General features: G+C 55.9%; 2 protein-coding genes across 4 annotated transcripts; one reads left to right on the forward strand and one right to left on the reverse strand.

Annotated features, from left to right (window-relative positions):
- Positions 1-1,714: 1,714 nt before the first annotated feature.
- NAB2 (NGFI-A binding protein 2) lies at positions 1,715-7,759 on the forward strand. 2 transcript variants are annotated; one of them, XM_023257152.2, is made up of 7 exons: positions 1,718-2,021; positions 3,466-4,339; positions 4,754-4,887; positions 5,215-5,266; positions 5,361-5,493; positions 5,699-5,890; positions 6,883-7,759. In XM_023257152.2, exons 1-7 carry the CDS (start codon positions 1,939-1,941, stop codon positions 6,990-6,992), a joined length of 1,578 nt encoding a protein of 525 aa, XP_023112920.1. In that variant the 5' UTR covers positions 1,718-1,938; the 3' UTR covers positions 6,993-7,759. The 2 variants fall into 2 exon arrangements, with proteins under 2 accessions (XP_023112921.1, XP_023112920.1); XM_023257153.2 differs by lacking the exon at positions 5,699-5,890 and having other exon boundaries at positions 1,715-2,021.
- On the reverse strand, positions 7,699-21,908 carry STAT6 (signal transducer and activator of transcription 6). 2 transcript variants are annotated; one of them, XM_019835110.3, is made up of 22 exons: positions 21,341-21,908; positions 18,505-18,641; positions 17,961-18,099; positions 17,547-17,630; positions 16,971-17,109; positions 16,800-16,852; positions 16,444-16,592; positions 15,754-15,885; positions 15,439-15,627; positions 15,040-15,127; positions 14,780-14,902; positions 14,105-14,197; positions 13,526-13,732; positions 12,199-12,293; positions 11,967-12,103; positions 11,492-11,638; positions 11,211-11,274; positions 10,995-11,105; positions 10,717-10,800; positions 9,364-9,429; positions 9,144-9,272; positions 7,699-9,053 (listed from the first exon to the last, which is right to left on the reverse strand). In XM_019835110.3, exons 2-22 carry the CDS (start codon positions 18,618-18,620, stop codon positions 8,864-8,866), a joined length of 2,535 nt encoding a protein of 844 aa, XP_019690669.1. In that variant the 5' UTR covers positions 18,621-18,641; positions 21,341-21,908; the 3' UTR covers positions 7,699-8,863. The 2 variants fall into 2 exon arrangements, with proteins under 2 accessions (XP_019690669.1, XP_006933896.1); XM_006933834.5 differs by having other exon boundaries at positions 18,505-18,644; positions 21,341-21,907.
- Between the last annotated feature and the right edge of the window lie 2,714 nt (positions 21,909-24,622).

Consider the following 24,622-nt stretch of genomic DNA (forward strand, 5'->3'; position numbering starts at 1 on the left):
GAGGATGTGCGTCACGGGGAGCGTGGGCAGGGGGAGGGAGGAGGCACGTGGAAACCCGGGGCCAGCGGCTGGCAGCCCAGGCTCCAAAATAACCAGAGGAGAGTGGGGGAGGGGGCGCCCACACATTTCAGAGGGGGTCGGGAAGAGTACCCCGAGGGAGCCCGTCTAGCCGCGCCCCCCAGTTGCAGGACTGGGGATTGGGAAGGGGATTTCTGCTCGTTCCTATGAACCCCCTCACTGTGTTCAGGGCTTCAAGGGAAGGAGAGGAGAATGTTAGCTACCGAAATCCCACCCAGTGATGCCCTCCCCCTCTCCTGTCCCCATCGGAGATGGAAAGGTCCCCTCACCGAGCCGGAATGTAGAACCAGCCCCCGCCCCCGCCGCCCACGCCCTGCCAGGCCCCGAGCCACTCAGAAGTGCGGAATGGCGGGGCGGGACTGAGGTTTCAGACTTCGGGGAGAACCTTCCTCCCGGTCCGCTCGCTTCCCTTCTACCCAGCCTTCATTTTGTCAGGGTCTGGAGCTGCTGGACCGGGCCTTCAGAGCCCCTGCCTGCCCCCCCCCCCCCACCCCGCCCCAACTCCAGCCCTCCCAGCCGTGGGCGGGAGTGTAATGGGAACCAGATGGGGCTAGGAGAAACAAACGGGGGGGGGGGGCTGGGTTGCGGAGGGGGGCTAGGCTCCTTGAAGGAGCTCCTCCCTCCTACTCCTCCGTAGGGAGCCACGTCGGACGCTCCCGGCCTTCTGCCCATCTTCCATTAGGCTCTCTCGAACGTCCGCTGAAGCGATATTCTTCCTATCCCAGCTTTGGCCACACAGAATACCCAGCAGATCCCCCATCCTCAGCAAATAGAGTGCGACCAGTAGAGGAAGGATGGGTACCCCTCCCATCCCTGCTTGACCTATGCTCTGACAACCCGACGCGACTGATCTTCGCGGTAGTTTCTAGCATAACCCGCCCATTCCTGTACCCCAAACTTCGGCAGAGACTCGAGGCAGGAATGGAGGCTTGGGTTTCCGAGAACTGACCCTTCAGATTACTCCTTTTGCAGCAGGGTAAGAGCGCTGGGATATCCAAGGAATTCCTGCAGAGCCCCACGCTCACAGACCTGCCCTAAGTGCACACTCTAGGACAGGGGAATGCACGCCCCAGAGGAGCCGCGCACCCCGAGACTCCGCCAACTTTTCCCGGCTCACTCCAAGCAGTCACACGTACAGCACCGCGAGGCCGGAGTGTGGGCAGCGGGCGTCCGCGTAGTTGTTGGGGCGCGTGTGCACGTTCGTGCGCTTCTCCGTGTTTTTGTGTACCCGTGCGTGGTTGTGAAACTCGGCTCTCCGCTCTGTGGGGTAGGAGCGGGTGGTGGGGGGAGTAGGAATGTCGCCGGCTGGGCGCTCACGTGGGTACGTGGGCGCGGAGAGGGCCGGCTGTGCATCCGGCGTGGGCGGCACGGAGCGACCTCGCCCCGCCCGCTGGGTCCCCAAGCCCGCCCTCCACAGCTCGGCCTCGGTCACCTCAGTCCCCGGCTCGGCGCCGCCGCTCCCGAGTCCCCGCCCCCGCCGCCTGCTCCACGCCCCCTCCCCCCCAGTCTCCGCCTCTCTCCGTCGCTCAGCCGCGGCGTCTTCACCGCCGGCCCGGAGGCCCGGGCGCCCGCCCCCCGCCCCCGGCCCCCGCCCCCGGCGCTGCCCACGCCCTCCGCCCGCCCGGCAGCCAGCGCTGCGCCGGGCCTCGCTCCCCGTGCGTCCTGCGGGGGCGGCGGCGCGGAGAGGCGGCAAGCGCAGCCGGGGAGGGGGGGGCAGAGGCACAGACAGAGGCGCGGAGGCTTGGAGAGAGGAGACGTGGAGGGAGGGACGGAGCCCGGACAGCGGCGGACACGGCAGCGCCCGCCAGGCGCCGAGGGCTGGGCACCGAGAGGGGCAGCCCCTGTGGCCTCTGGCCGTCCATGCACAGAGCGCCCTCCCCCACAGCCGAGCAGCCGCCGGGCGGAGGAGACTGCGCCCGCCGGACCCCGCAGCCCAGACCCAAGTTAGTGGGCAGAGGGAAGCGGCGGGGAGTGGAGATGGGTGGAGCTGGACTCGGGAAAGGGGTCCGGAGGGCGGAGGTCGAGGAGAGAACGAGGGGAAGCGGGACGGGGGTGGGGGGTGGAGACTGATGGAAAAGGGGGTGCGTCTTCGAATTAGGGGGCCCTGGGAGCAGGTAGGGAGCGGATGAAGCTGGATATGAAAGAGTAGGACCTAATTCTCTATCCCCCGTTTACTCTGCCGGCGTGACCCGGCATGTGAGCCCCCTGCAAAGAATATGGGGTCCCCCCAAGAGCCAGGGGAAGCCCTGGACTCTGGCTGGCAACAGGGCTGGGGAGGGCCGCTGCCCTGGTTCTATCTAACGTTGGTAAGGAGTACGCGGGCCCCAGGGTCCGGGAGAAGCCGGCGCCTTCAAGCCAAGGAAGCGCATCAGCAGGGCTGTGGAAAAGCAGGGCAAGCCTTAGGCGTCCCTCTCCTTTCTGTAGCTTTATTTGCAGCACGCGGCGGAGGGGAGTTTCGGTGTGCAGCCCCTCCCTCAAGGGGCCTTGAGCCGCGCCTCCGCTCCACTTAGAGGTGTGGGTGGAAAATGAGGGAGAGGAGGGTAGGCGGGAGCCCCTGGGGCGGTTTTCGCCCACTGACGCTGCTACTGTGGGAGTGTGTGTGGGTGGAACGGGCCCCAGAGCAGAACAATTGAGGCACTCCTTCCTCCTTCTGCTTGAGCTGGAGGGACTGGCCTACCTACTCAGCAGGTGGGGAAGGTCACTGCCGGGAGAGGAGCCAACTAAGGGGCACTGGACAGTCTGGAAGAGAGGGGAGGTCCTGGAGGAGAGGGGAGGCCCTTGGGAACAGCTCAGGGGAGCTGAGCAGAGCAGGGGTCCACCTGGCTTGCTGAGTGGGAAAGGACCACACCCCTCCCTCTCAGCCACCTGGATAGGATGCCACCAGGGAGTGAAACTGGCTAGCAGTGGTCCCAAGTGTCCACTGTGGGCAGGACAGGGGGTCTTACATTCACCTCAGTGTGGAAAGTCACCTTGAATAATGCTGAGACTGCTGGGTGTGTAGGGTGGAGGGTGAAGACTGTCCTGGGTGAGGAGGTCCAGCCATGGTAGGGGTGTGCTGGCTGGCCTCAGTGCTCAAGGTCTCCTTGCCCCAGTCCAGAAAAGTAAAAGCTGAGAATGGTGGTGAAGAGCCTTTGACTTCAGCAGATACTGGGCTGGCTTTTGGTACTTGTGGCCAGGCTGGGATGGCACTGGCATGTTTATGCCTCTGGGTAATGCCTGATTCTCATAGTCTGTGCGCAGGCTTGGGTACTGGGCAGAGGGTGCCTTCAGAGGAGGGAAAGAGAAGCAGGCAGGAAAGAGAGGACAATTGCGAGTGTGGGCTGGTACCCAGCAGGGGGACTTGTACTGACTGCCTTCCTTTCTCTCTACTGCGCTCCTCCTTCCCAGGCCCGGTGCCCGAGCCATGGCACTGCCTCGGACACTGGGGGAGCTGCAGCTGTACCGGGTCCTACAGCGCGCCAATCTCCTTTCCTACTATGAGACCTTCATCCAGCAGGGAGGGGACGACGTGCAGCAACTGTGTGAGGCCGGTGAGGAGGAGTTCCTGGAGATCATGGCACTTGTGGGCATGGCCACCAAGCCCCTCCATGTCCGGCGCCTGCAGAAGGCACTGAGAGAATGGGCCACCAATCCAGGGCTCTTCAGCCAGCCTGTGCCTGCTGTGCCTGTCTCCAGTATTCCACTTTTCAAGATCTCCGAGACTGCAGGCACCCGGAAAGGGAGCATGAGCAATGGGCACAGCAGCCCAGGGGAAAAGGCAGGCAGTACCCGCAGTTTTAGCCCCAAGAGCCCCCTTGAACTTGGAGAGAAGCTGTCACCACTGCCTGGGGGACCTGGGGCAGGGGACCCCCGGATCTGGCCAGGACGGAGCACTCCAGAGTCTGACGTTGGGGCGGGAGGAGAAGAGGAGGCAGGATCACCCCCCTTCTCCCCACCTGCAGCGGGAGGAGTCCCTGAGGGGACTGGGGCTGGGGGGCTGGCAGCAGCTGGAGCTGGGGGTGGTCCGGATCGACTGGAGCCAGAGATGGTACGCATGGTGGTGGAGAGCGTGGAGAGGATCTTCCGGAGCTTCCCAAGGGGAGATGCTGGGGAGGTAACGTCCCTGCTGAAGCTGAACAAGAAGCTGGCACGGAGCGTGGGGCACATTTTTGAGATGGACGATAATGACAGCCAGAAGGAGGAGGAGATCCGCAAATACAGCATCATTTATGGCCGCTTTGACTCCAAGCGGCGGGAGGGCAAGCAGCTCAGCCTGCATGAGGTGAGGACCCCATTCTCCTAGCGTTGCACTTGGCTCCCAGGCCTCAACCTACTGACTTTGGAGAATCTTCATACTCCCCAGGTCTGTTTCATTGCCCCTTGACCTAGACCCCAGGCCCCATACACCCCAATCCCAGCCGCTGGGATTTGAGGGGGAAGCAGAGATATAGGCAGGAGCCCAGGTGTCCTGCTCTACACTGCTCAGGACCCCACAGGTGGAGGAGGCTCCAGGCATTCCCAGGAAGCTGTGGGTGCTGACCTCTGTCTTCCTCCTTCAGAAAGCTGCATAGTGTCAAATCCTAAGCAGGCATCTAATGGATGGGCTTCATTTGTCTGATGGTGTAGGGGTGTGAGGAGGTCTGGGCAAGGCAGTGAGGAGTTAGGATTCTGACCGCTTTGGTGGCCCCCTCCACAGCTGACCATCAATGAGGCTGCTGCCCAGTTTTGCATGAGGGACAACACGCTCTTACTGCGGAGGGTGGAGCTCTTCTCTCTGTCTCGCCAAGTGGCCCGAGAGAGCACCTACCTGTCTTCCTTGAAGGGCTCCAGGTGAGACTCCCTTCTCCCAGGTTCTTTCTAAATTAGAATCCTGCCAAGGAGCTGGGTCATGGCCTAACCTCCAGTTCAGGTACATGTAGGTCTGCTTCCTGTCCACCCGTATGTCCTGCTTTGCGCCAAGTCCGCTTGTCTGCAGTCTGGTTCCTCCTCCTATCCGTCTCAGGTTCTCTCTGATCCCCCGCCAACAGTAGTACCTGAGCTGGAGACTCTTGCTCAGCCAGCGTCTTTCTAGAGTCTTAAAGTTAATGCATGCTTCTCACCAGATTCTGTGTTTTCCCATCGTGTGTCCCTCCCTCCTTAGTTCTCTTGTCTTTGCAGGCTTCACCCTGAAGAATTAGGAGGTCCTCCGCTGAAGAAGTTAAAACAGGAGGTAGGTTTTCCAGGGTGGATGTAGGGGGTTAGTGCAGTCTCCCCCAGCCCCCTCTCTTGCTAGGTCCTCATTTCCCCATTTGGGGCATCCGCAGGTTGGAGAGCAAAGTCATTCTGAACTCCAGCAGCCTCCCCCAGGCCCTGAGTCCTATGCACCCCCATACCGCCCCAGCCTGGAGGAAGACAGTGCCAGCCTGTCTGGGGAGAGTCTGGATGGACACTTGCAGGGTGAGTGTGCATCAGAACACTTTTCTCCTCGCTGTGGGGGTGGAGTAGGTGGGAGGAAGGAGCCAGGAGGCAACTGCCTGGAACAGGGTTGGGAGGCCTGGCTGGATGGGGGCAAAGGGGCCTGGGCCTATGGGTCTGCTCTGTGGTTGAGGGTGGGGGTTCCGTTGACTGTAGTCCCTTACCTGATCCATGCCCATGCCCACAGCTGTGGGGTCATGCCCAAGGCTGACGCCGCCCCCTGCTGACCTGCCTCTGGCATTGCCAGCCCATGGGCTGTGGAGCCGCCACATCCTGCAGCAGACACTGATGGATGAGGGGCTGCGGCTAGCCCGCCTCGTCTCCCACGACCGCGTGGGCCGCCTCAGCCCCTGTGTGCCTGCGAAGCCGCCTCTCGCAGGTGAGGCAGCAGCAGTGCTGTCCCCAAGCACCCCTACCACCCAGGCCCCACCCAGCAATCCTGGTGTCCTGGGGCCAGGTGGGAGGAAGAGGGATGTAGTCGCCAGAGGGGGCCGGCAGTAGGATGGTTGGGCTCTAGCCAACCAGGCCTTGGGTTGAGGAAGGGAGGATCTGGCAGGGCTGTTCCCACGGGGGAGGGTCTGACCCTAATGGAGATCTGTGAAGGGGGAGCTGGGGTGAACAAAGGGACAGAGAGTGGGGGACTAGGGGAACAGGAACCAAGAAGGGAAGCAGAGATAGAACTGCCACCTAGGTGGGAGGGTACAGCAGGCTAGGAGTCAGGGTGGGGTTGCCCAGCTTGGAAGCAGAGGAGCCCAAAGGGGGATGCTTTGTGTGTGGCTGGGGGAAGGGAGGAGTCCGCCAGAGGGCCAAGCGGCTGGGCTGAGAGTGATGCAGCAGACAAAGCCACCAACCCTGGCTTGGTATTTTTAAACTGTGCGTGGGTGGGAAGTGGGGGCGGGGACTTGAAGGGGGGCTCTTCTTGGGGGAGGAGCTGGGAGGCTGGCTTCCTGTGTTCCCCTTGATTTGGCTTCTAAGAAACTTGAGGGGCATGGGAGGGTAGGTGGGGCCTGGGAGGGGGCCAGGGAGGAGTGGGGGCAGCGGAGCCTGGGGGGGGGGAGGGGGAGAGGTCAGAGCCAAGCCACCCCCACAGCTCCTGACAGAACCAGAAATTCCAGCAGAACGGAGGCGGGAGAGACAGAGAAGGAGAGAGACACATACAGAGAGAGAGCTACACAAGGCCAGAAAGGGGAGGGGGGCACACACACTTGGGTGTGGAACCCCCCCACACACACCTGTAAACGTGTGGCGGGCAGGAGGCAGTAATTCAACAAATCTAGCCCCTCTGCAGTCTTCTCTACTCCTGTCTCCCGTCCAGCCACCTCTCTGCATCGTTCACCCCACAGCCTCCTAACCTACCTCTTCTCCCGGCAGAGTTCGAGGAAGGGCTGCTGGACCGATGCCCTGCCCCAGGACCTCATCCCGCTCTGGTGGAAGGTCGCAGGAATAGCGTAAAAGTGGAGGCTGAGGCCAGCCGGCAGTGAGGGGCACACTGGTGTCCTCAGACCTGGGACTCAGACTTCTGGCTCATACAGACTCCTATGTTCTCCATCCCTGGCATCTAGTCACGACCCTGGATCCTTCCGCTGCCCTTCTCCTGCCTCCCCACCTGCTCCATGGACATTGAACTATGGGGCTTCAAGCAATAACGAGCAGGGGCCTGGCAAGAGGACACAAGGAGGGTGCGTGGTGCCCCTTCACCCTTGCCTAGAGCAAGGGGGCAAGGACTCTGCCTCCAGGGCATTTGGGGTTCTCCCCTCCCTTACACAACACACTCCCATTCTCTGTAGCTTGAACCAGTGGTATGAACAGTTGGATTCAGTTTGGACATGGGGGAAAGGGGGAATTCCCTGGTAAGGTCCAACATCTAAAAATCGCAATGCTTCCCCCCGGAACTGGGGGCCTGGGAACACTGGACCTGCTCCTTCTCCCCTCTCCTCCCCCATTTTTGTGCTTCTAGTTTGTTTCTTTAATTTAACAAGTGCTGCAGTTTGCCCACCCATCCCCATCTTTCCCCCAAGTCCTCAGCAACTTTTTCCTTCCTGCCCTCATGGGGGTTGGGGGGGAGGGTGGATGTGGGGTCCCCTTCACCGGCCCCCTCAGGAGGCCTGGGTTGGACTCAGGGTCTCCCTCAACTGGGGGCTGGACCGCAGCACCTGTCTGAGCAGTTAGAGCGTCTTTCTTTTCAGATCGTGTACAGTAGATTATTTATTTTGTTATTTTGGAATAAAATTTATTTTATGGCTTAGGATCGATGGCCCCTAAGAGGGAAGAAGGGTGGCATGGGAATGGGGGAGTGAAGGGAGGCTGGCAGTGGATGGGGAAATAGAAAAGAAGCAGCAGGTAGGGCCCCCTAATACACTCAGAGGACCACACGCCTGGGTCCCAGACTCACCCCCTGCCTCTGGGCAGGATTGGCCATGTTGAACCACCAAAGCTAGAGCCACATACAGATGTCACAGCCACATAGACCCACTGGGGCCACAGACATACTAAAGCTGAGTACATTCAGATTAGCATGTATCAGAGAAGCCAGCACATCTGCTGGTGTCTTTTGTGCAGTGTCTCAAACTTCCAAACTTGTGTCGTGACACAGGCAAGGTCAGATAGATACATGTTCTTTGTGGACACAACAACTAATGTGTGTGACATCCGTGGATTAACGTGTCTCAGGTACGCACGCTTTCACACAGCTGTATGTGAAACGCAGCCCTCTTGTGCACAATCTCCTACACGTAGCCAAAAGCCTCCATCTGAGGAATTTGGGGCTGTTTGAAATTTGTTTTTTAATCTGAGCATAACCCACATCTGTAACCCAGGTGTACAGATTCCCCCACCTTCTCCCCGCTAGGATCTCCTGAACTGCTTCTCCACCTGCCCAGAGCTGGGACCCAAGCCCATCCCTCAGTCCCCAGACTCTAGTACAAAGGTGTGCACGTGTCTGCGTATTTCTACACGGGTGTCCTGGGCCCTGGCTCGAGGTGGGCAGAGAAGTCATCCGTGCCCTAACCTGTGCTCTTGACCGGCCTCCTTCCTACTCGGCCCCATCTTCCAGGGAGAGCTGTGTGTGTGTGTTCTGCGTGTGCAGGCGTGTTGGGGCGTGTCTCACTTTGGAACCTGAATTTCCCTTCCAGCACTGGAAGGGGGAGGACAGGGGTGTGTGGTAGGAGGGAAGGAGTGGATAGGCTCCACCCACTGTGCATTTTCCTGGCAGTCTTTTCCTCCTGACCAGGGAGTAGGTGGGGATAGGAGAACACCCTTCCCATCTGCTACTTGGCAGGAGCATGGGCAGGTGTCCAGAGCAGGTCCGTGGGGGTAGAAGAGCTGTCTCTCTGGGTTCCCCTTCCAGGTGGGATCACCAACTAGGATTGGCCCGTAGGTCCAGGTGGGACAGTGAGATCCCAGACTGCCCATAGTGAGAGGGCTGCAGGAGGGGCTGGGTTCCCATGGACCCTCCCCCTGATTCCCCTTGCCCCTCCAGGAGAAGCTTGGTGAGGTCCTGTTCGGTAGGAGGCAGCAAGGGTGGGAACATGTCTTCACCGACCCTGCAAGGAGGAAGCAGAGAAACAGTAGGGTAGGTATGGCACCCACTCCTCTAACCTCCACCCAGCCAACACCCCCAGGTTGCCACTCACCAGGTGCCCTGAGGGAACCCTCGTATTGGCTGGCTCAGGCAGCTCTCTTCTGCCATGGTCACATCTGAGCAGAGCAGGGGCTCAGGGGTGGACACGGCATGCTCCTGAGACGGGCATGGGAGCAGGCCCCTGCCAAGACCAGAAAAGTAAATAAGATGGGGGTGGGTAAGGCTGGAAATGAATGGAGAGTACGGGATCAGGAGGGAGTGCTGCCACTTACTGTGGGTGAGGTTGGTCAAAGGACATGTTCATCTGGCTCAGGTTGGGGGGCATCTGCAGGTGAGGTCTAGAAACAGGAAGGAGGGCAGAGTCAGAGAAAGGAAGGCTAGGCAAGGACATGGTGTTGCAAAGTCAAGATCACTGAATGAGGAAACAATTTCCAGCCCCTTTTCCTGACTGCATAGTCTTAGGTAAGCCGTGAGCTCAGTCTTCTCTTCTGTAAAATGTGTATGTGTTGGGTATTGGGGTGGGGGTAGGAGAAAGGACTGAATTAGCTAATGTCTAATGTTTCTTTGGACTCTGGTGGTTCTAACACCCCCAGTCTCCACCCTACCTCAACTCCCAGGAGGGGAGATGTCCTGCCTTGACTAAGAGTTAATAAGCACCAGGGGCGCCTGGGTGCCTCAGTCGGTTAAGTGGCCGACTTCAGCTCAGGTCATGATCTCACGGTTCATGGATTCGAGCCCCGCATCAGGCTCTGTGCTGACAGCTCAGAGCCTGGAGCCTGCTTCGGATTCTGTGTCTCCCTCTCTCTCTGCCCCTCCCCAGTTCGCACTCTTGTCTCTGTCTCTCTCAAAAAGAAAATAAAAAGGGGCGCCTGGGTGGCGCAGTCGGTTAAGCGTCCGACTTCAGCCAGGTCACGATCTCGCGGTCCGTGAGTTCGAGCCCCGCATCGGGCTCTGGGCTGATGGCTCAGAGCCTGGAGCCTGTTTCCGATTCTGTGTCTCCCTCTCTCTCTGCCCCTCCCCCGTTCATGCTCTGTCTCTCTCTGTCCCAAAAATAAATAAACGTTGGAAAAAAATTAAAAAAAAAAAAGAAAAGAAAAAACGTTAAAAAATTTTTTTAAAAAGTTAATAATCACCCGCAATTATTATAATAAGAGTGTTACTTGGGGAGCAAAAATGTCTAGGCCACTTCATCAACAGATGAATAACTAAAAATCAAGACAGCAGATAAATGACAGTGGGTTTCAAGGACAAGAGAGGTAATATTAATACTAAACATAGCCCTTGCTATGAGCTTTACAGGTATTACTAACTCGACCTTCAAAATAATCCTATGAGGAAGGTAGTATTAGTATTAGCATTAGTATTATTATCAGTATTCCCTATTTTAGAGATGAGGCACCAGACCTAGGCAACTTGCCCAAAGTCAGTAAATGGTGGAGATGGAATTCAAACCTAGCTAAGTCTGGATCTTAACTGCTAATACCTCAATGGAGTGGACAGAAGAGACAGAGTGTTAGATTTTTGCTGCCCTTTCTCACAGAGGAGCCTCTCCTAACAAATGCAAATACCCATCACCCTTGCAGGTGGATATACTCGCCCCAACCCCAAGAGGTTCTTCCACTTACTCCTGGAAGGCTGGCAACACGTCTTCCCGGGAGAGGGCTTGGTATGAGGGGATGGAGTGAGAGTGTGGTGGGTACACGTGGGACCTGGGGAAAGAAAGCAGACCCTTCTGATGCCAGCCCTTCTCCCGGACACTCCTAGCCCCTCCCTCAAGATAGGGAATCCCTTTCATGGAAAGGAAAATTCCCTACTTCGGCCCCCAATGCCAGCTTTCCCAGCTGCCCATGCTGAACGCCTGTCTGCACAGACCACTCCCGTTCCTGTCCCTCAAGCTCCTTACACCATATCTGGGCTGAGCTGCATATTCATGGAGGAATCAGGGGCCATTCCAAGATCATAAGTGGGCACCATGGTAGGCATTTGGGGCTCCAGGGTAGGAAGTGGCTGGTCCCTAGAGGAGGGAAGGAGGTATGTGTGACTGACCAAGAGTTGATGCCACCACTTGTTCCTGCAAGTAGTACCGGGCCCCCGCTATCATCCACGGCCCCACACTTACCTTTCCACAGTCATCTTGATGGTAGCTGGGACGTATCCCCTGCCATCCTTACCCATCTGTTCAGCTGTTGTGGGGAAGGAAAGGAGAACCATGGAGTGCCCCCGGATTGGAGAGAAAGGGATGTGGAAAAGGTGGGCATAGTTGATGGGCAAGTAGGAGAAATGGGGCTTCATAAATGGAGAGGTAAGTCAGAGATGACGTACAGTGTGCATGGAGAGGGGCAATGGGAGTACGGAAAAGAGGGGCAAAGGAAGGATTCAGAACTGCCAGCTTCAGCTCACGCTTGTAGTGGCTCCGGAAAGCTTCATCCTTGGGTTTCTTGGGGTAGAGGTTTTTGAGCTGAGCAAGGTCCCGGATTCGGTCCCCCAGTGAACGAATGGATAGGTCTTTGGCAGAGAATGGCTGGATGTTCTCTATCTGTGGGGAGCCTACAATAGGAATGAGACCCTGAGTCCTCTCTGTCCAGACACTCTTTCCCCTACCCAGCTCCACCAGAGGACTCATTCTTAATCTACCAAGGCAAGGGGGAGAAGAATGAGGGTGGGGGCCCTGAGGGAGAGAGAACCCACCAGTCTCCATTCTCACAGACCTCACAGTGAGAAGGCAGACTGCAGAAGGGAGGAGAGAAGTTGGATCTAAGGAAGAACTTCCTGAAGACCAGGGTTGGCACCAAGGAAGGCCAAGACATTTCCGTTCCAGAAGAAACCCCAAAGGGCACAGGTACGGAGACAGAGGACTGGCTTGGGGTGACCTCACCATCCTGGCCCCGGATGACATGGGCAATGGTGATGCCCCCAATCTCTGAGTCGCTGAAGCGAAGGAGGAATGTTCCATCAGGCTCGTTGAGAAGAAGACTAGTGACGTACTGTTTGCTGATGAAGCCAATGATCAGCCTGGCCAGGATGAAGGAGAGGATGGGGGTAGAGGCACTGGCTGTGGAGAAGAAGCTAGAGGTACAGCTACTCAGGTCACTGGGGCAGAGACTCACCGATCAGACCAGTAGCTCCGGAGACAGCGTTTGGTGAGGTCCAGGACACCATCGAACCACTGCCAAAAGGTGAAGCCACGACCCAGCAGGATCTCCTGGGGAACAGGGGGGGAGCTAATGTGAACACAGGAGGGCCGGAGTTAGAGCCTGGTTAGGATAGACACTGGGCCATGAGTGCCCACACAGCAGAGTCACAGGGCTGAAGAACCAAACTGGATCTGAGATCTCATCGATGACAATAGCCAATCCTCACATTTGCCATGTGCCAGGCAGTATTCCAAGCCCTTTCCACAAATTAATTTATCTGATCTTTACAACCCTATGGAAGTATGTCCTATAAGTACCCCACTTACAGATGAAGAAATGAAAGCCCAGAAAGGTCAAATAACTTGCCCAGGTCTATACAGCTGGTGAGAGGCAGAGCTGGGATGTAGCCCAGGAAGTCTGGGCCAGGGTCCATCATAACCACTGTGCTCCACCTGTCCTTAATTAGGCCTGGTGGAAGCTGAGTCCAGAGAAGGTGTTTTTGCCAGGTGTGAGTGTCCTGTTCCCTTTGCTAACACATTCTCTGGTCATGTAGACTTCTCTTTCTTTTTTGCTAAGAGAGCAGTACATAACTGCATTTACCCAGCTGGTCATCAAGAAAGACACCCAGATCTTTTCCCCCATTCTTATAACAGATCCAGTCCCAAGCCACCTTATCTGGAGGTGGTAGAATATAGTAGTAGCTAACTAAGAGCAAGAAATATGGGGTTCCATCCCAGCCATGCCACTCACCTGCTGTGAGGCGTTGGACAAACTACTTAACCCCTCTGAGCATCAGGCTCCTTGTCTGTAAAATGGGGATAATAATAGTACCTACCTCAAAGGGATGTTGGGAGGAGTAAGTGAGATAACATACATAAAGTGCTAAACATAGTGCCTGGCATATAGTCAGCTGTCAATACATGGTAGCTGTTATTACTGCGCATGTCCCTGTGGGATTTCATCCTGGTTTTTGCAATAGGAACTATTTTCCCAATGGGTCAAAGTCATTTTGAATCTGTGTTTACACATAATCTAGATGAGTCATGCAAATCACTGGGAAAGAGGGAGGATGGAGGGCCCCCAGACCAAAACACGAGGCATGCCAGAGAACGCATCCTCTGGGCTTACCCCCCGGGCTGAGGGTTTTCCAGTTTGGGCTGTGACAGAGGCTTCCTTGATGGGCATAAGGGGGCATCGCGAAGACCCCAGTGGTCAGTCTCTGGACAGAGGTTGGGGAGGTCCTGAGTGCCTCAGGGATGAATAGCTTAGGGGTGTGAGGTCCGAAGAGCAGGGGAATGACCTTGTTGAACTGTGACCAGGACACAGAACGATGCTGGAAGGCCTCCATGCTGAGGCTGTTGTCATTGAAGATCTTCTGGGCTAGGAAGAGGAAGTGCTCTGGGAGTAGCCCCCGATTGGTCCCCACTTCAGCCATGAACTTGAGGTTCAGAGTTTCACACATCTTCTCCCAGGGCACCCGCTCAGCCACCACAAAGGGTACACGGTCCTGGTGTGAAGTGGGAAGGATAGGGCACTTTAGGCTATCATCCTCGTTCATCCTCAGGAGGGGCCTTCATCCCTCCCACCTCCCCAAGACTGCCCTTCCCAGCCATTGTCCCCCTCAGCTTGCTCACAAAGATGGTGCTTTTCCAAGAGTAGTTTAGGGTACTACAACATGATAGCTGTTAAGACTCGCATGAAAAGAGGTCAGAAGTACAAAACCATGAGGTTAGAGAGTATGAAGGAGGCAGAAAAAGTCCGCGAGAGGGAGTGAAGGCCACTCCCGTTGGAACATGTCTGACTCCGGCCCTTCCCGCCATGTTAGAGCCTACCGTGCCTCTGTTCTTCCCCTCCACCACCATTCCAGGTCTTTCCTCACCATCTCAGAGAAGGCATTATCCCACAGGATGGTGGCTTTCGCATTGTTGTCTTGGTTGCCGTGGACAATGACCACCAGGGGCAGAGACAGAGCCTGGCAGGGGTGAGAAGGGGGATCTTCTTACTGGAGCAAGGGGCTTCCTCGGGGAGGTATCTCTGAGAGTGCAGGGAAGCTACTGGATTCACACAACATAGTTAAAAGTTCCCGGTGATTTACCAAATGCTTTCTGAAGCTCGATTAGGGCCTCACTGTAGAGAAGTGGTTACAAGTCAGTGCTATGGAAGCAGACCTCCAGGTCTCCAATGCCAGCTCCAACACTTAGTAGCTGTGTGACCTGGGCAAATTACTGAATCTCTCTCTGTGTCTCAATGGATTCATCTGGAAAATGGGGCTAATAATAGTACTTAGCTCATAACGTTATTGTGAAAACTGTGTGTGTGTGACTTAAAATAGTGCCCTGGTCTACAAAAAATGTGTAATAAATGCTAGTCGCTGTCACACCACGATTCCCTGGCATGTGGACTCTTGCTCCTCCCACTCACCCTTGCCCCAGTGCACCCGAATACCGGACACACAAAGTATGCAGCTATCGTGAGGGGTGAGGATTCAGGGCCCCAGAGTGTGGCCTGGAGGGGACCTGGGGCCCCAGCTTGGGCAGCCTGAGGTTCAGTTCACCTGGAGCTGGATGGGGAGTTTGTTGGGGCCAAGTGTGAAGCTGGTGGAGAAGAGCACGGCACACTTCTCCTCGGTGACAGACTCAGTGCCCTTCCGCTCACAGCGCTTGATTTTCTTCAGAAGCTGCAGGGTGGGGTGAAGGAGAGCAGGGGTGAGGACAGAGACGGCTTCTCCTGGATTCCCGACATCCTCTCTGAGGACAGTCCCTGAGTCTGAGGACCCCTGCCCCCCTCTCCGCCACTGCTCCCTAAAGCCCTCACCAGGTTCTTGAACAGGGCAGAGCAGCAGTTCCCAGGAATGCTGTTCTCCAGGGCCACGGTGTTGTTGATGATCTCCCCAGTGCTTTCTCTGCCAGGGGAGGTCAGAGAGTGAGTGGGCGCATTCCAGCTGGGCCAGTCCATGCGTGAATGGCGTGGACTACTGGCCCCAAATCTGCATCTCCCGGCTCGGGTTCTTAAGGTGGGTTCCCATCTTGGCCAAATCATGATTCCCCATCCCATTCCAGCCCTGTTAGGTCCCTCACCTTCCTCTGCCTTGACCATTCAGGGTCCACACACCTCACGGTCCCCCTTCCTCATCACCTGGTTCTTTGCGGTACCAGTTCCCCAGGCTCCTCTGGCCTCCACCACCCCAACAGGCCTTCTCCAGCCCCAGCTTACGCTCCAGCCCCGGGGCCCTGGGGCATGCTCAGCTCCCTTGCTTGCTTCTCAGTCACCATGTCAGCCCTGACCAGTGGAGGCTTGGCCGGGGCCCCCAGGAACCGTAGGCCCAGCAGGAATCGAACCCCAGCCTGGAACTTGGTCTGAGTCTTCAGAACCTGGGGGGGCTGCTTCTCTACCAGGAAAGAGCTGGGAGGAGCGAAGACACAGGGCAGTTAGTGGCTGGGTCCCTCCTGGTACCCTTCCCACAGCTCCAACCCTCTCCCTTCCCTGGGGGTCTGCTCTAGGCCAGGCTGGGGGGTTACGGAGGCATACCTGGTGACGAGGGTTCGCAGGACTTCATCCAGCCGGCTAATCAGCACTGCCCGGGCCTTGGGCTCAAGCTCCCCACTAGCCGCACCCACCTCCTGCTGCAGCTGGGAATAAATGTCCACCAGGCTCTCGCACCTGGGGCCGGGACAGTGGTCAGGGGGCACAGGATTCAGGCTGCCTGCTCCAGCCTAACCCCTCTAGCCCTAAACCCAGAAAGAAAGCAGGATAGTGTGTGTGGAGGGGTGGGATGGGCAGTGGGTCTTGCTACAAGGCCCCAGGGCTGAAAGGGCTGTGGGACCTGCCTTGACTCTGGGTTGGAGGTTCTTTCTCTGTACCTGGACCCCTGTGGAAACCCAGCTGCCTCTTCCCCAGGACTCTGGTACCCAGGTCAGCTGCCAGCATGTACGGTACTTTTGCACAAACTGAAAGGTGCCTCCGCCCAATAGACCTAATAGGAAAAGGCTTCCCATTCCTCTGGGCAAGGGCTTGAAGAGAAAAGCATCGCTGGGCATACTTGTTTAGGATGCCGCCTGACAACAGTGTGAACAGTTCTGCTGGAACTGGCTTCTCTGAGTCTCGGCCCATGCCAGGACCTGCTTGCCTGGTTTTTCTCTCCTACCTGTGGGTCCTCCAGCAGGGACAGCAGACACCCACCCCCAGCCCGCCCTCCTATCCCATCAGCCCTGCCCCAACCTCTCCTGTAGTGGTGCCAGGCTCTCCTCAAAGGGTGCACCATTCCCTGCCAGCTGCTGCTGCCGCTTCCAAATCTGGATTCTCTTCAGCACCAGGGCCTGGGTGGCCTCCAGCTCCCCGACAGTCTCCTGCAGCAACGTGGCCAGGGCCTGCGGGCAGGGGAGGCCTGAGCCAGGGACACCCTGTCTCCTCACCCGGCCCCTGAGGGAAGGGCTCTGTTTCTCACCTCTCGGGCATTCCCCTACCCCACCACCATGTGTGACTCTCTGAGGCCTAATCTCCATCCCTTCACAGAACTGAGATCCCTCAAGAACTGCACTTTGAGCTCAAACTCCACCTCCCAGTCCGTCACTGACCTCACTTTGCCCAGTTCCACTGGCAGGAGCATCTATCAAGTTGCGCAGAGACACTGAGGGTGAGGGCAGAAATCAGGGTTACAGACAGATTTGAGTCAAGGGTGAGGTCCAAGAGAGGATCACTCTACACACTTCCCAGAACACTCTTAAGGTGCCAGGCCAACCTCTTACCTTGGCCAGCCTCGGCACTGGGCTGCAGAGCTTCTCGGAGAAGGCGAGTTTCCCCCACCCGGTGCTGTAGCCTTTGCAGGGCTGTGTTAAACTTCAGCTCCTCCTGCTTCCAGTGGAAGGGCATTGGCAGGTGGCGGAACTGCACAGGCAGGACAGACGCCAAGAGGTGAGATACTCTGTCCATCCCTCTACACTAGGCCTTGGCTCCCTAAAGAGGTGCCTGCTGCTATGCTCTGCAAAAAGGAGACAAACTACTTCTCTTGTCTAGCTCCCTTTCTCTTTTGATGGGTCTCCCTGACCTTTTGGAATCTCCCGGGAATAAGCCCTCTCTCTTGGCAGAATCAGCTTCTCACCCCTTGCTCTCTCCTCCCTGGACCTCACTACCCTCAGTCCCTCATTTTAAAGCTTCCCTGAGCTTGGCTTGGGGTGCACTCTGACCCCAGGAACCTCCTTTGGTCATCCGGGGCCTAAAACATTGAGCTTTTCCTCAAGTTCAAATTCCTTCTGGTTTCTCATGGCTCAGGCTGAAGTCCCAGGGAGTTGAGTTGGGGTGGGAGGCGGGGGTATTGACAATACCTGTTCCATAACAGCTTTTTTCTCCCCTTGAAGTATTTGTTTAAAAGTGGACACCAGCTTCAGGGGGTCCCTTTGATATATGCTCTATAGAAACGAAGAGTGGTGGACTAGATTAGCCTGGCTCTTACCCATGTTGTTCTCCCCCTCCAATCCACGCCACCCGCCTCCATCCACACGCGCGGGCGCGCGCGCGCGCGCGCGCACACACACACACACTGAAAAGGCAGCACAACTGCAGACTCCAGAAGTTTTCATGCATTTGCATGCTTTTAAAACCTAATTTGCATACTAGCTAACAACTAACTACAGGAACACCAATTTGCTTCCAGAGTCCAATTTCTTCCAGTGTTCAATGCTCATCCCAGCTCCACTCCAGCCCCACCCCAGCCTTGTCCCCTTTCCTCCTGCCCCCACCTCCAGGGTGCTGATGTGTTGCAAGATGGCGCTCCCCTCCCCCTGCTTTCCGGCTGAGGCCTGAAGGCGCTGGACAGTGGCCGAAAGTAGAGCGCTAGCCATGTTGCAGCAGAAGGTGTCTGAGCCGACCAGGAACTCCCTGTGGGAAGATCAGGATGAGGAAGCCTCAGGTCAGGGCCTCTTTCGCTCTACTGACCTTCCACCCCTCAGCACACAGCTCAGTGGCTCCTTCCCAGTTCTATTCTCCATCCAGGCCCTCTGCAGTTTCATCCTTGTGCCCTTTGTTCCCCAATTTTCCGGTTGCTGTGGGCAGTGTCCTTGCTCCAGCCCTGACCGCCTTCCTCTATAGCTCAGCCCCCTCAGGGGGCAGAGGACTCCTTGTGTCAACGTGCATAATCTGGTTGGTGTGGCACAGACTGTCCGCTAAATCTAGGCCACCATACGTGGAATAACGGGTCTCAAGTCCCAAAATGGGACAGAGAAAATCTAATGGGGGGGGGGGGGGAGGACCTGGGAGGACCAGCATAGGGCAGCTAGGACTCACCAGGGCTGGTTCTCTAGCCAGTCGCCCAGGAGATGCCGCAGGTGTTGGGGAAAGTCAACATAGAGCCGTTGCAGTTTTTCCGGAGGCATCTTGGAGACCAGACCCCACAGAGACATGATCTGGGGTTTGGAGGGTGCCTGCTGGATAGGAACAAGGCCACTCTGAGAGGTGCCCAAGAAAGCTGGCCTATGCCTAAGTTCTGGGGGCAGCCAGCAACCTCCTGCAGACAGCCCTCCCAGAGACCATCGCCACTACCACTCACAGCCAGACCACCTCAAACCAGGGACATCTTTGGTCAAAGTCTGAAACAAGGTCATCCCTTCAGTGGTAGACAAAGGGGCGAAGGGGCGGGCAGAGGAGGACAGGGGAGGTGGAGAGGACAGAGAAAGCTCTCTGAGAGAAGGCAGAGGACTCAGGTTGCAGCTCTGAGCTTGCTCTGGTTCTGTAGGCAAGGAACCTCCCCACTGTGAGCCTTGACCTTCTCATCTCATAAAATAGGAGGCTTGGATAAGTGCAGAACTTTCCAACATTGTTTAAAGTAGTAGACAATTTTGGTTTTAAATCTGTGGAATCGCAATTATATAAACAACAGGTATAAAATTGGAGTTTCACTCTTGAAAGCAGGTGCGGTTGGCCTGGAACTCCGCTGCTTCCACTTTCCTCTCCCAGCCTCCTGACTCCAAAGGTGTTCCTGAAGAAACCCAAAGGTTTCAAAATCCCAGGCATCCATGAGATAATCTGAAAACTACCAGGATGGATGAAGAAGAGAATGGAAGACCAATAACAGTTACCATTTATTAAGCAGTTACTGTGTATGAGACAGTACACAAAGCTCATAATCCCATTAGAGTTTTGCAATAATTTTTAAAATAAGTGATTACATCCTTTCATAGATGAAGCAACTGAGTCTAAAAGAGGCTCTCTAACTTGCCAAGGCCACTGAGCAAGTGAGTTCAGAAATCAGGATTTGAATCCAAGGGGTAACCACCATCGAGCTGTGAGGGCCCCTTCCAGATCCAGATCCCATCATCCAAGGAGGAGGGGCTGTGGGAGGAGAGCTGAAGAAGTGGAGATGGAGGAAAGGGGAAAGCAGAGGGAACTTGGGAAGAAGGTGGGAGAGACTGGAGAAAAAGTGGGGTTAATAAGCCTGGAGTGAAGAGCCTAGAAGTTGGGGAGAGGAAGCTAGAGGCTGGGCTGGAGTCAAAGGGCAGAGGAGAAAAGATGGAGAGAGGGAAGGAGGAGATGGGAGAAGTAGGGGGGAGAGGTGCATCCCCATTTCTGGGTGGGCTGCAGGGTGGGAAGGTTCAACTGGTGTTTTCCCAAGGGTCTCTCAGCACATGTTTCCCATAATGCCCCTCTCCTAGAGATGAGAGAAGATGAGCATGGAAACTCCCCGAGGCTCCCCCAACCCAGTAGCCCCAAGCTCTCCTGGTGGGCTTTTAGCCTCTCCTCTCTCCCAAGACCGCTAAAGGGATAGAGAACAGAGGGGCCGTTTTTCTAGAGACTCTAGCTCCAAAGCCCTCTTGTTCCCTATACCCCGTGCTCCCCAGCTTCTATCCTCTCTAGCTTTTTTCTCTCAAAGGCAGTATCCTCCCTCACTCAGGGTCTTCCAATAGGCCTTTCTCTACCACCTTCCACCCTGGAGTGAAGCACCTTTAGGTTTGTGTTTCAAATTCAAGGGAGGGCTCCATTCCTCTCTTCTCTCTTCCTCTCCTGTTTCTCATGGTGCTCACACCTTTAACCCCAACTGGGGACTGAGGTAATCTTTAAGCAGAAGGCAGCCCCCCCACCCCCCACCCCCCACTCCCCTCCCCCCCACCCCCCTTCCGCTTTCCTCTACAAACCCTCGTTGAGTGACCAGCCTCCCAGCAAGGCCCTGACCTTAAATCTCCTCCCCTACTCCATCCCCAGGCATTAGGCAGGCCACACTTTCCCCTACCCCACCCTACAAAAAAGCAGGTTAGGTGTGCTTGCCCTGACTTCAGGCACTTGAAGCTTTAATCCCCCTGAAGACTCGTCGGGAGGAGGAGCCACGGCGCGAGGGGGCGGGGCCAGTGTTCCCCAACACTTCCCAACCGGGAAGGCGAGCCCGGACGTCCACGATACTCGGCAGCCTGCTTCGTGGCCTAAACCCGATCACCTCTATCCCTACATTCTCCAGCCCTCTGACCGTGGGACCACAGGATCAAAAGTCAAAAGAGCTTCTCTGAGTTGCCCAATATGTGTTTGTGGCGGTGGGGGCGGGGAGGTGGAGCCAGTTCAGCACGAGGAGGGTTAACTCCGCGCCGCCACCGGGAAATCTCGGCGTCTACAGCAGCCAAGCGTGGAGCACTTTTGAGGGGGGAAATTCCCCCTCCTCTGGGGCACCATGAGGTCTACATCTGGGGCTCGCTCACCCCCAGCCACACCCTTGAACAGCAGCAACCTTTGGGGGGGGGGGACAGGATAGGGGCTTGTCAAGGACCCACCTCCCTCTGGCATCAACCCTCTAGGGAGGGGCAGCTACCTCTCCTCCCCCCAGGGCAGAGGGGCACCTCCTTGCCCTCCTTTCCGTGCCTTTACTTGCCCCTGGAGGTGCGGGGGCGGGGGTGTGGAAAAAGTGACCCGCGCGGGAAGGTGGGAGTTCTGGGCCTTACCCATACCAGATTTCTGTGAGAATTTAAACCTGCCCAAACCCAGGACCACCAGCTACCAAAACCAACTGAAACAATTTCTCAGGGACCATACACCCCGCCCAGGGGAGGGTCCCGAGAGGACCCCCGCTAATCCACACCCCCCCACACACACACTCCAAATCAGAGTTCCCCCCTCCCCCTCCTCCGAGGCATCCCCTCACCTTGGCAACCCCTCTGCGGTCTTCTCCCTCTCAGCGGGCGCTGCCAGGCCCCATGGGTCTGTAGCTCTGTCCAGCGAGTTCAGGGCTGGCTCTACTGGCACCCCCCCACATCTACCACCACCACCACCAAAAAGAGCACACACACACACGCACACACACACACACACACACACACACACAACCTCTCCCGTCCTTCCTCCTCAGTGTAAGCAGTGGCTGCCCCAGCCCGCTGTTTCCGGCTTCTCCGTCTAACCAGGTCCCTCCCTGGAGCTCTGACGACACAGAGAAGAGAAAGTGGGCTGGAGGAGGAAGAGGAAGAAAGTGGGGTGAGCGTGTGTGCCTCCTGTGCCGGGTGGGGGAGCACGGGGTCCAGGGAGCCAGGACTGGGGCTCAGAGCCTTAGAGCCAGACTGGAGGGGAGCCTGATCCCCACTTATTCTACCCCCTCAAAAGCGATCAACTCTCCTCCAGAAAGTCACCTAATAATAATACCAAGCAGCAGCCTGCGGCCCTAAACTGCCTCTCCCATACCCAAACTTGTGAAGGGGCCCGCGGTTTGGGCTCAGGAGGGACTGGGCACCCCAGGGCCTCTGGAAAAGCAAATCCCTCTGGGCTCTGCGCTCCCTCCAGTGGAGGACCCTGAAAAGCAGCCAGGGTGCTGTCTGGAACTCTTAAGTCCTCCTCCCTTCTTGGCGGGGTGCGCCTTAGAGGTCGCGTGATTACTGATGGGAGGGAGTGGGGGAGGGGACCCCAGAGCTCAGAATTCTGGAAGACTCCAGAGGAGTCTCATGCACTGAAAATCATCTCAGCCCCCTCCTCACAGGGCACTACACTTCAGACCCTTGTGGGAAACGACACAAGCTAGAGTTGCTGCCTGCAGATTCCCAAGGGACAAGTTTGAATAGGAATCTGCCGTGCAGCCTTGGCAAAGTTCCTGTTTCTGTGGTAAACACTGAGACACACCCAGAAACAAACACATACATGTACAATTTCCTTGGCCATAAGACCGCGCGCGCGCGCGCACACACACACACACACACACACACACACGCGCGCGCACACACACACACACACACACATGCTTACACATGTGCAGGCAGGCTCACAGACACGTTAGCCCTCAGAGCAACAAGCAAGTCACAATAAGACATGCACATACACAACGCTGGCTCAGCTTCTGAGTCATCGTCACAACTGGTGGCTGTTTTTTGAAGCTTTTGCTGGAGGAGGAACTGAAGGAGGCCAAGGGACCCAGAGAGGTCTCCATGCCCCCAAACCTGAGAGACAAAGTGTATAGAAAGGATGGTCTCTGGGGGATGGTGGGAGATGGGAGGTTTCAACTCCCTTCCTCTTCCCCTAGACAGGGCTGGGCTGAGGGGCCAAAGCTAGGCCTATGCTGCCCCCTGGTGCTTAAACTGATTCTCAGAGCCCAGCTCCTCCCTGTCCTGTCCCATGTGGATGGTCATGTGTGTGCAAGAGTGCACATGTACATGGAGGTCCCAGCCAGGCAGCAGAGGGTAGCAGTTAAGAACTGGGACTCTGGAGGGCGCCTGGGTGGCTCAGTCGGTTAAGCGTCTGACTTTGGCTCAGGTAACGATCTCATAGTTCTTGGGTTTGAGCCCCACATTGGGCTCTGTGCTGACAGCTCAGAGCCTGGAGCCTCCTTCAGATTCTGTGTCTCCCTCTCTCTCTGTCCCTCCCCTGCTTGCACTCTGTCCGTCTGTCTCTCTCTCAGAAATAAACATTAGAAACAAAATTTAATTAAAAAAAAAAAAAGAACTGGGACTCTGGAGACAGGCTGCTTGGGTTCAAATCCCGCCAACACTGCTAACTGAACTGCACAACTCTGGGCAAGTTACTCTTTGTGTTACAGTTTGCCATCTGTAAAATGGAGCAAATGATCATCTTAACTCATAAGGTTGTGGGAGTGAGATGCAATAATATATGTGAAGGCTTAAAACAATGCCTGGCACATAGTAAATATTAGGCACTCTTTTTATGGTCCAGAATAAACCAGGTGTGAAGAAGGCAGAAAGGCTTCCCTCCTATATAGGGGTCCCCAGGTTTGGGGGTAATAATACTGCCACAAAGGCAGAAATATTGGAGGTGTGTGTGCTTATGTGTTGACTGTGTCTGGAAGGCAGTGAACTGAGGAGATGGTATGGGTGGAGATGGCAGGTAGGGAGTCTGTCCGTGGGTTTGTATGACCAGCAATGCTGGGACTGCAGTGTATGCACATAGGTGCTCAAGACACATGCTCCCAGGTCCCCACTCTGCCCTCAGACATCCACAGACAGTGGCTGAATTCCTAAGGGTCTCAGAAGGTCCAAGTTCCCCCGAATTTTGGCAAGAGAAGGGGAGGATTGAACGCAGTCTCTAACTTTGGGTCCTTTTGCAGGGTAGAAAGGCAGGAGCAAGTACTGGTAGGGAAACAATATTTTTTGTCATCCTCTCTAACTGATTGCACCAATGGGGACACTGTGGTGTCATGGGAATAAGCCAGAGTTAATTAATTAATTAACTGATTTTTAAGAACCCAGAATTTAGAGGTCAATCCAGCTTGGGTACAACACCACTTAAGAGCTTTGTGACTGTGTGTCAACCCCTCAAATGGAGACAACAGTTCAGCAAAATTTAAGGAGGCGCTCATCTTCAGGTTGCACAGTTGTAGGGTCTGCTAGACTTTCAGTAATGGCACCCCCACTTGCATGACCCTGGGACTGGGTAGCTTGCTTGCCTCACCCATAAGCCCTGCCATCCCACCAAGTGGTCATAAAGATTACATGAGAGAAAGCATAGGAAAAAGGAACTTTGTGGTCTGTAAAGGGCGGTTTGCAAGCCAATAGTGAGTCACAAAAGCAATCTGAAGACTGTTTTAGTTTGTTAAGGCTACCGTAACAAAGCATCACGAGCTGGCTTGGCTTAAACAACCAAATTTCTTGTCTCACAATTTTGGAGGCTAGAAGTCTCAGATTAAGATGTTGGCAGGGTTGGTCCCTTCAGAGAGCTGGGAGGGAAAAATCTGTTCGAGGTATCTCTCCTTGGCTTGTAGATGGCCATCTTCAAGTTCACATGGTGTTCCCCCTATATTTGAGCCTGTCTCCAAATTTCCCCTTTACATAAGAACACCAGTCATATTGGCTTAGGGAACACCCTTAATGACCTCATTTTAACTTGATTACCTCTGTAAAGTCCATATCCCTAAATAAGGTTACATTCTGAGGTACTGGGCAAACCTCAAATGAATATGAATTTTTGAGGGACATATGAATTCAATATGAAA

The sequence above is a fragment of the Felis catus genome, chromosome B4 (assembly GCF_018350175.1).
Source record: "Felis catus isolate Fca126 chromosome B4, F.catus_Fca126_mat1.0, whole genome shotgun sequence".
In the NCBI taxonomy this organism is placed as follows: Eukaryota; Metazoa; Chordata; class Mammalia; order Carnivora; family Felidae; genus Felis; species Felis catus.

Excerpts from the sequence above, each read along its gene's own strand:
- NAB2 (XM_023257152.2), top strand. The coding sequence starts at position 1,939 with ATGCACAGAGCGCCCTCCCCCACAGCCGAGCAGCCGCCGGGCGGAGGA. Across the intron at positions 4,340-4,753 it reads AGCAGCTCAGCCTGCATGAG|CTGACCATCAATGAGGCTGC; the intron begins GTGAGGACCCCA and ends CCCCCTCCACAG. Across the intron at positions 4,888-5,214 it reads TCTTCCTTGAAGGGCTCCAG|GCTTCACCCTGAAGAATTAG; the intron begins GTGAGACTCCCT and ends TTGTCTTTGCAG.
- STAT6 (XM_019835110.3), bottom strand. The coding sequence starts at position 18,620 with ATGTCTCTGTGGGGTCTGGTCTCCAAGATGCCTCCGGAAAAACTGCAA. Across the intron at positions 9,273-9,363 it reads TTTGACCAACCTCACCCACA|GGGCCTGCTCCCATGCCCGT; the intron begins GTAAGTGGCAGC and ends TGGTCTTGGCAG. Across the intron at positions 9,054-9,143 it reads GGGTTCCCTCAGGGCACCTG|GGTCGGTGAAGACATGTTCC; the intron begins GTGAGTGGCAAC and ends TCCTCCTTGCAG.